Raw genomic sequence first — 10,501 nt, 5'->3', positions numbered from 1 at the left:
TATAATCTCTTCAAATATTTTCTCAGTCCCTTTCTTTTTTCTTATCTTCTTCTGGGACCCCTATAATTCTAATGTTGGTGCATTTAATATTGTCCCCAGGGTCTCTGAGACTGTCCTCAATTCTTTTCATTCTTTTTCCTTTATTCTGCTCTGTGGTAGTTATTTCCACTATTTTATCTTCCAGGTCACTTATCTGTTCCTCTGCCCCAGTTATTCTGCCATTGATTCCTTCTAGAGGATGTTTAATTTCATTTTCCAAAGTTCATTTCTTAAAAAATCTGATATCTCATCTTTTCCTGTAAAACTCATACAACCACTTACAGAGAACTGACTGCTTTCCAACTTCATCTGTTCCCCATTTGGAAAAAAAAATCATCTTTAATAATGTTTGCACATTCACATTATAGTAATATGTTGTTAATAAGTGTTCAGTGTCTGAATGGAGTTTGTGATTGCCTACACTTTTCGTTATATAGACTTTGTTGTGTTCTACATCAGAGAGGGTTAAGAAGGCATACCGCCTAGTTTGACTTGGAATGCTAGAATACCCATCTGTGCACAGCTTGGCACTGATCAATGGTTTTTAAAGATAACCAGGACAATAGAAATAATCATCATGTTAGGAAAAGGCAAATCTAATGACACACTGAATACAAGGTAAACAGCCAATCTAGAGAAAAAGCAGTGGAGACTTCAGAAATCTTTATCCTTTGTCATTCTTGATTGTTCTGGGATTTTCTTTAATGAAACTGTCAAAAGTTTGATTTCTTTCAACATGAAAAATAATGTCAGTAGTAATTTATTTTCTAGTATATCAGTGTCAGTCTAGAACTATAAGTTAACCTCTTTAAATGCTCTTTAAATTAATGGTTACTGATCATTAATCTTTTTTATGATACAAAATAAATAAAAGCATGGCTTTTGACTTTGAGATGTTTACAAGTGTATCTGAGTGATATACATATGAAGTGACTCAATCAAGATTCCAACTGAAAAATGCCTTAGTCCCTTAGAAAGACTTCAGTGGTGAGGGGCTATGCTCCCAGCATCAAAATGTCCTATAGTGAACATATTTAGTTCATAAACCAGCCTACTGTTCACTACTTGTAATGGTCAGTTTGATTTCTTTCACTTTTAGATGTAAAAGGGAACTTAGAGACCATCTACATCATACGCTTCATTTTATGGACTGAGGAAACAGAGGTCTCCAGAGGTTAAGCCACTTGTCCAGGGTCACCCAGATTGATGTTGGTGGCAGAGCCAGTACCAAGACACCCACCCATCTCCTGACCCTGATAAAGTGCCTCTTTTACCAGCCTGTCTGACTTTTGTCTTGAGCAGGGGGTCTCCCCCAGGAAATGGCATACAGATTAGGACTCAGTCAAAGAAGCCTGTATGAGTCTCAATCAAATCTTACCCTTTGCCATCTTTGTCTGTCCGGGTATTCACAACAATGAGATTTTCAAGGCTTTTGGGTCTATAAAACACAAAGAAATTCAAATAAAAGACTGCATATTGAAATAAAATTGTGTGGTATCTTGAAAGGTCAGATACAGTAAAAATTTTTCATGAATTGCTCATTTACTCTTACTGAATAGAGCAGCAGAAATCCTTCTGGGCAATCATGTCCGAACTAAATGTACAATACTGAGTGTGCTGCCCCATCTGCTAGTACATTTTTATGCCAGAGGACATAACTCCCTTCCAGCTAATAATGTCTGAAAGAAAAAAACATGCAATCTGGGAGATAATATTTTCAGGTTAGAGACAGACGCACTTACATTTTCTCTGTTGGCTCTACCTTAAGATTTGCTCTAAAGAGACCATCAATACCCTGATTTCTTTAAATGTATTGAACAAAAAGTCTCATCAGTGCTAATAATGGATACTTAACTCATAAAAACATAGATCAGTTTACATCTAAGACAGGAAAAAAAGCTGGTTAGGAAAGATGAGCTACAATTCTTGAAATCACTTTATTCCAAACAGGTATCTTCCTAGACTCAAAATTTAAATTGCAGTGGACTTTAAAGAAAAGAAAAGACAAGATACAGACTGGGGATCTACAAGCTGTAATAGGTTCATGGATGTGTTGTTTGGGTTCATGGAGTGTTTTTGTTTTTTATGTGGACCAATATTTACAAAGCTGGCCATGACATGTAGACACCTGGAGTTTCAGGATCTCCTGAAAGTGTCCTGCAACTTTAGGCTCAAATTCTCACATGGCAACATCAGCTGGAGCTGAGAAACAGCTGGGCTCTCCCGGACAGGGCGCTCCCTCTATGTTACAGAGCCAGCTCCCTTCACTCATCTATCCCTGCCTGGTCCCAGTAGGCTGTGAAGTCTGATTCTTAATCTAATGCCTCCTCTCTTTATAGATAAGAAAACTGACATTTGCTTTGTTTCTTCTTCACCTTGGTCCCTGCCCGTTTGGTATGTTAGTGTGCCAAGTAACAGAGAGAGAACTAAAATTGCACAGACCTCTAACACAAACCTCAATTAATATGATCTTTAAGTTATGCAATTACAAATGACTCATAATAAGGAGATAATGTTAACTAAGAAAATGAGTGTTTTTTGTAGTGGTTCAACTACAAGCATTCAGTGACCAAACCAAACTGTTTACACACTAATATATTAGTATTTCAGGAAGAGAAATGTGGTTATTTTTATAACTGCCTTACTAAACACTGGTGTGTGAAAATCAAAGACACTTCAATATTAGTGTCTAAATTGTAATAACCATTTATAATAATGATGAAACGATTTCTGCAAGCTTTTCATTCAAGATTTGTAGGACACTTTTGACTAGCCCAGTAAATGGGTCCTCATTGTCAAATACTGAAAAATAACAAAGCAAATTCAGGAATAAAGCGAAAAAATAGATGTTTTAAAATTTACCTATTCAAGCTTTTGTTCATTTTGATGAGATTATCTAATTCTTCACTTTGGGGAGAGAAAAGAATATCTTACATTAGTAAAATCCTGGGGCAGATTCAGCTTAAAACAACTATTTCTGAGTTCTCTGAAGTTCAGTGTATGTCTCACATTTATCATCCACGAAAATCCTATCTTTCAAAGCTCTCCTCAAACACCCCTTTCGCCAAGAAATCTTTCCCAGTCGTTTAAGTGAATAGAGTCCCCTACATTTTTGGAAGTCTTGCAGCGTTTTGGATTTTTGTATCTCCTTTACAGTACCTACATTGCTATACTTTGTAATATAGTAATCATACACTTGTATCATGTTAATGTCCTTGCTTCTACCGATACTAGTGTACATAGAGACACACACACACACACACCACTTAAAATTTCGAAATGTATTTTATATTGGATCCTCTTCAGTGTTTAATACAGGGTTTTTCACACAGTAGATGCTTAATACAGGTTTTACTTGAATCAACAAATACAGGTATGTTGACTAATTATAGATTCTATCTTTGCATAACGTACTTGCACAAAGCAGCTATTGGAAAACAGTCATTTATCAGTAAGTCTGGCTTCTTTCTTGAATTCTACTCTGCCTTATTCCAGTTCAGCTACACTTCCTCTCCTGTTTCCATACTTGCGAGCTGTAAAGACTCTACTGACTGCTTCTTCAGGAGCTACGTGTTTAAGCTAACCCCCTGGGTTCTGGAATATTCCTTAGAACCACAGGAGCTCAGCCCTCTCCCCAAGGAAGGCAGCCGCAGTGGTTTTTCGTTCCTGTGTGCTCCTCACAGCATATCCTCTCCTCAGCACTTCTATCCACCCACTTCACCCCCATTTCTCTTGCCTTCCCCACCCAGTTTTCCAGTTCACAAGTCTTGGTTTTCCCTTCTTTCTGCTCTAGCCTCACATATTTTCCACACTTCCTGAATGTTCCTCTTTCTTCTCAAGTCATCACTGCCAGGAGGCCATGAGGCCAAGTAACTTGGCAGTTAGACATTCAGGTTCCCAAGTCAGGGATACCTGGATTCTAGTCAGGGATTCACTACTTATTAGTTGGTGACTCTGGATGAGTTACCTAAACTCTTGCTCCCTCAATTTTTTTCATCTGTAAAATAAGAATACTAATTGTTCCTACCTCAGAAAGGAACCAATAAGTTAATGAATAGAAAGTGGTTAGGATTATACCTGGCATGTCATAAACTCTCAATTAATTTTGGCAATTACAGTAAACAGTTTCCAGTCAATATTAATTTTTTCATTTAAAAATGCTCATTATATTTATTTTTTAAACTGAATTTAGAGGCACCAAGACTTTGGCTCAGCCTTAGAGAGTTATGGTTGTTGAGTCAGTAATGTGCTTAGAAGATGCCTGGCATAGCAGATCACCAGAATAACTACTGGAACAGCTCTCTCATGGATCTGAAAAACTCATTCAATCAACAGCCATCACAGAGATGAAACATTTCAAGTAATATTGCATATTCAATGGAAGAACTGAAGGCTGAGAATAAATATAGAAATATGAAAGTTGCTGACCCTGACAAAAAATGGATTAACGTTCTATCCTTGTGTGGGACAAACACTACCCAGTGCCCTGACCCAATGCTGCGTTGTCATTTCTTATTTGAAATTCTACCTTCCAACACTGAGGCTACAAATCTGTTCCATGTCCCCAAGGGAAAGAGCAAACTCTGTAAATTTTAGCCCTAGACCTTTCTGACTGGTGAGTCACAATGATGAGATCAGGATTTGGGCTTCCACGAGAAAATTAACATAAATCATGAGAAGACACTCCGTGGGAAATTAAGTGAAATGGGGGCTGCATTATGAACAAAGGAGTTGAGCTTTCAAAATGGCCTTAAATTGACGAAAGCTTTGGATATTAAATTTCACCATTGCATTTACAATAAATTAAATGCTCTTAGTCAGATAGGAGTTAAGAGTTCATTTTTCAAAGGAGTATTACAAAGCAACTAAGATAAATAAAGCTATATCTCATCCCTCTAGACAGTCCACAGTAACGATTCTCAACTATCGATGCAAAAGACATTTCCCCTGGCCCATGTCAAAGCAAGAGCTTCTCCCCATGAAGAACGTATCTGACTGTGGAATTCGTGCATCCTGGTGAGGGAGAGGGGACAGGAAAGTTAAACTAACTGCAGCTCTCACTGTTTTTGTTTGACTTGCACCAAACCATAAGTGCCCTTCAGCATCGCTCACCTATCTCTCCCTTAAACACCCACCAAAAATCTATCAAGTCCAAAAAACTGTTCAATCCCTATTAAAAATAAAATATTACCTCAAACAAAAAGAATTAAATAAAATTAGAGATCTAGGCACTTAGACAACAAAAAAATGAAAACATTCAGGATACTTTCGACTATCTCTGTCTGGATCTAGAGCTACTACTTTGTCCATGAGTTTGCAGCGAAGAGCTAAGTGTCACTTCTGTTTCTTCTCTTCAGTTCTTTGACTGAGACTGCAATCCTTAATAACATTCTTAGCACTGATAACTTCCATTAAACAAGGAAAAATTTTGTAGGCACAGGATTTAAACTACGGAATGTTTATACTCAAGGTTTTCTCACTGCTCATCATTGTTTTACCATTATCTACTATATAAACACTTCTACTTTGCACAAGACATTGTGTCAGACTTTGCAGATGACAGATGGTGAGTAAGACAAAATATCTGCTCTAAGAGATTAAAGAGATAACAAAGATGAGACATTTACATAAATACCATGAAACTATACCAAATATGATTAGTTGTTACATAATATGAATAATGGGGCTCTAATAGCTTAGAGAGGCAGAAGTCACATCTCACTGGATCACTCAAAGAAGACTTCACAGGGGAGGTGGTATGTGATCTGGATCTTGAAAAATGGGTAGGACTTGGATGGATGGATACGGTGGCCTTGAAGTTGGAAAAGGCCACCGTGTGGATGGAATGGTATAAACAAAGGCAGAGGCTCTGGAAACTACAGAAAGGAAGTGATTAAATTTGGTACTGCATGCAGGATAAATGTAAGGGTGAAGTCAAAAATTGCTAAGGGATATTAGGTTGGAGACAAGTTATCAAAGGCATTGAATGAGGTTATACGTAATTGAACAGGCAATGGGGAGCCAGGTGGAGTGATTTTTCCAGCAGAATTGTAGAAAGAAAACTCTGGCAGTGATGGGTAGTAATGGTCTACTGGGGGGAGAGACGAGGAGTGTAAGTCAATCTGGATACCTATTCTGATAACCTATGATGGAACCAATGAGGGTGTGAACTGGGGTGAGGTCATGGGGGTGTGCAGGGCATTTTAGACATTTAATCCACGTGTGCCTAATACTACACAAAGGGGTCAAGACATGAAAGAATCAAAAATGATTCTGGGAGGGACCTTCAAGATGGCGGAGGAGTAAGACATGGAGATCACCTTCCTCCCCACATATACATAAAAAATACATCTACATGTGGAACAACTCCTACAGAACACCTACTGAACACTGGCAGAAGACCTCAGACTTCCCAAAAGGCAAGAAACTCCCCACGTACCTGGGTAGGGCAGAAGAAAAAAGAAAAAAGAGACAAAAGAATAGGGATGGGACCTGCACCTCTGGGAGGGAACTGTGAAGGAGGAAAAGTTTCCACACACTAGGAAGGCCCTTCACTGGTGGACACAGAGGGTGGGCGGGGGGTGGGGGGGAAGCTTCGGAACCACAGAGGAGAGTGCAGCAACAGGGGTGCGGAGGGCAAAGCGGAGAGATTCCCGCACAGATGATCGGTGCCGACCAGCACTCACCAGCCCGAGAGGCTTGTCTGCTCACCCGCCAGGGCGGGCGGGGGCTGGGAGCTGAGGCTCGGGCTTCGGAGGTTGGATCCCGGGGAGAGGACTGGGGTTGGCCGTGTGAACACAGCCTGAAGGGGGCTAGTGCACCATAGCTAGCTGGGAGGGAGTCCGGGAAAAAGTCTGGAACTGCCTACGGGAAAAAGTCTGGAACTGCCTAAGAGTCAAGAGACCATTGTTTCAGGGTGCGTGAGGAGAGGAGATTCAGAGCGCTGCCTAAACGAACTCCAGAGACGGGCGCGAGCCACGGCTATAAAGGCGGACCCCAGAGACGGGCATGAGTTGCTAAGGCTGCTACTGCAGCCACCAAGAAGCCTGTGTGCAAGCACAGTTCACTCTCCACACCTTCCCTCCCAGAAGCCTGTGCAGCCGGCCACTGCCAGGGTCCCGTGATCCAGGGACAACTTCCCCGGGAAAACGCACAGCGTGCCTCAGGCTGGTGCAACGTCACGCTGGCCTCTGCCGCCGCAGGCTTGCCCCGCATTCCATACACCTCCCCCCCCCCGGCCTGAGTGAGCCAGAGCCCCTGAATCAGCTGCTCCTTTAACCCTGTCCTGTCTGAGCGAAGAGCAGATGCCCTCAGGCAACCAACACGCAGAGGCGGGGCGAAATCCAAAGCTGAACCCCAGGAGCAGTGCAAACAAAGAAGAGAAAGGGAACTCTCTCCCAGCAGCCTCAGGAGCAGCAGATGAAATCTCCACCATCAACTTGATGTACCTGCATCTGTGGAATACCTGAATGGACAACGAATCATCCCAAAATTGAGGTGGTGGACTTTGGGAGCAACTGTAGACGTGGAGTTTGCTTTCTGCATCTAATTTGTTTCTGGTTTTCTTTTCATCTTAGTTTAGTAGTTAGAGTTTGTTATCATTGGTAGATTTGTTTATTGATTTGGTTTTTCTCTTCCTTTATTTTATATATATATATATATATTTTTTCCTTTTTCTCTTTTTGTGAGTGTGTATATGTATGCTTCTTTGTGTTATTTTATCTGTATAGGTTTTCTTTTACCATTTGTCCTAGGGTTCTATATTATAGTTTTTAGTGCTTGTTATCATTGGTGGAACTGTTTATTGGTTTGGTTGCTCATTTCTTCTCTTTTTTTTATTACTTTTTAATTTTTTTATTTTAATAATTAAAATTTTTTTAAACTTTTAATTATTTTTTCTTTCTTTTTTCTCCCTTTTCTTCTGAGCTGTGTGGCTGACAGGGTCTTGGTGCTCTGGAACACCTGAATGGACAACGAATCATCCCAAAATTGAGGTGGTGGACTTTGGGAGCAACTGTAGACGTGGAGTTTGCTTTCTGCATCTAATTTGTTTCTGGTTTTCTGTTCATCTTAGTTTAGTAGTTAGAGTTTGTTATCATTGGTAGATTTGTTTATTGATTTGGTTTTTCTCTTCCTTTATTTTATATATATATATATATATTTTTTCCTTTTTCTCTTTTTGTGAGTGTGTATATGTATGCTTCTTTGTGTTATTTTATCTGTATAGGTTTTCTTTTACCATTTGTCCTAGGGTTCTATATTATAGTTTTTAGTGCTTGTTATCATTGGTGGAACTGTTTATTGGTTTGGTTGCTCATTTCTTCTCTTTTTTTTATTACTTTTTAATTTTTTTATTTTAATAATTAAATTTTTTTTAAACTTTTAATTATTTTTTCTTTCTTTTTTCTCCCTTTTCTTCTGAGCTGTGTGGCTGACAGGGTCTTGGTGCTCCGGCTGGGTGTCAGGCCTGAGCCTCTGAGGTGGAAGAGCCGAGTTCAGTACATTGGTCTACCAGAGACCTCCCGGTTCAGCGTAATATCAATCAGTGAGAGCTCTCCCAGAGATCGCCATCTCAATGCTAAGACCCAGCTCCACTCAACGAACAGTGCTGGATGCCCCATGCCAAACAACTAGAAAGACAGGAACACAACCCCACCTATTAGCAGAGAGGCTGCCTAAATCATAGTAAGTTCACAGACACCCCAAAACACACCACCGGACAAGCTCCTCCCCACCAGAAAGACAAGATCCAGCCTCATCCACCAGAACACAGGCACCAGTCCCCTGCACCAGGAACCCTACACAACCCACTGAACCAACCTTACCCACTGGGGGCAGACACCAAAAACAACAGGAACTACAAACCTGCAGCCTGTGAAAAGGAGACCCCAAACACAATAAGTTAAGCAAAATGAGAAGACAGAGAAATACACACCAGATGAAGGAGCAAGGTAAAAACCCACCAGACCAAACAAATGAAGAGGAAATAGGCAGTCTACCTGAAAAATAATTCAGAGTAATGATAGTAAAGATGATCCAAAATCTTGGAAATAAAGAGAGAAAATACAAGAAACATTTAACAAGGACATAGAAGAACTAAAGAGCAAACAAACAATGAGGAACAACACAATAGAAATTTAAAATTCTCTGGAAGGATTCAATAGCAGAATAACTGGGGCAGAGGAACGCATAAGTGACCTGGAAGATAAAATAGTGGAAATAACTACAGCAGAGCAGAATAAAGAAAAAAGAATGAAAAGAATTGAGGACAGTCTCAGAGACCTCTGTGACAACATTAAATGCACCGACATTCGAATTATAGGGGTCCCAGAAGAAGAAGAGAAAAAGAAAGGGACTGAGAAAATATTTGAAGAGATTATAGTTGAAAACTTCTGTAATATGGGAAAGGAAATAGTCAATAAGTCCAGGAAGAGCAAAGAGTCCCATACAGGATAAATCCACGGAGAAACACACCAAGGCACATATTAATCAAATTATCAAAAATTAAATGCAAAGAACAAATATTAAATGCAGCAAGGGAAAAACAAAAATAACAAATAACATACAAGGGAATCCCCATAAGGTTAACAGCTGATCTTTCAGCAGAAACCCTGCAAGCCAGAAGGGAGTGGCAGGACATATTTAAAGTGATGAAGGAGAAAAACCTACAACAAAGATTACTCTACCCAGCAAGGATCTCATTCAGATTTGATGGAGAAATTAAAACCTTTACAGACAAGAAAAAGCTGAGACAGTTCAGCACCACCAAACCAGCTTTACAACAAATGCTAAAGGAACTTCTCTAGACAAGAAACACAAGAGAAGGAAAAGACCTACAAGAACAACCCAAAACAGTTAAGTAAATGGTAATAGGACCATACATATCGATAATTACCTTAAATGTAAATGGATTAAATGCTCCCACCAAAAGACACAGACTGGCTGAATGGATACAAAAACAAGACCCATATATATGCTGTCTACAAGAGACCCACTTCAGACCTAGGGACACATACAGACTGAAAGTGAGGGGATGGAAAAAGATATTCCATGCAAATGGAAATCAGAAGAAAGCTGGAGTAGCAATTCTCATATCAGACAAAATAGACTTTAAAGTAAAAACTATAACAAGAGACAAAGAAGGACACTATATAATGATCAAGGGATCGATCCATGAAGAAGATATAACAATTGTAAATATTTATGCACCCAACATAGGAGCACCTCAATACATAAGGCAAATACTAACAGCCATAAAAGGGGAAATCGACAGTAACACAATCATAGTAGGGGACTTTAACACCCCACTTTCACCAATGGACAGATCATCCAAAATGAAAATAAATAAGGAAACACAAGCTTTAAATGATACATTACACAAGATGGACTTAATTGATATTTATAGGACATTCCATCCAAAAACAACAGAATACACATTCTTCTCAAGTGCTCATGGAACACT

At 39.6% G+C, this 10,501-nt stretch overlaps 1 protein-coding gene across 4 annotated transcripts in view; it reads right to left on the bottom strand.

The window, feature by feature from the left end:
- SCEL (sciellin) overlaps window positions 1–10,501 on the bottom strand; it is a 340,495-nt gene that overhangs the window by 58,366 nt on the left and 271,628 nt on the right. For all 4 annotated transcript variants that reach the window (XM_055089467.1, XM_055089466.1, XM_055089464.1 and 1 more), the window contains 2 exons: window positions 2,902–2,946; window positions 1,418–1,477 (listed from right to left, as the gene is read on the bottom strand). In XM_055089467.1, the coding sequence (XP_054945442.1) occupies window positions 1,418–1,477; window positions 2,902–2,946 (105 nt within the window). The remainder of the gene's footprint in view (window positions 1–1,417; window positions 1,478–2,901; window positions 2,947–10,501) is intronic.

This window comes from Physeter macrocephalus, chromosome 13 (assembly GCF_002837175.3).
Source record: "Physeter macrocephalus isolate SW-GA chromosome 13, ASM283717v5, whole genome shotgun sequence".
Classification (NCBI taxonomy): Eukaryota; Metazoa; Chordata; class Mammalia; order Artiodactyla; family Physeteridae; genus Physeter; species Physeter macrocephalus.
Note: the sequence above shows the minus strand (reverse complement) of the source record. Positions and strands in the feature narration are given on the sequence as shown.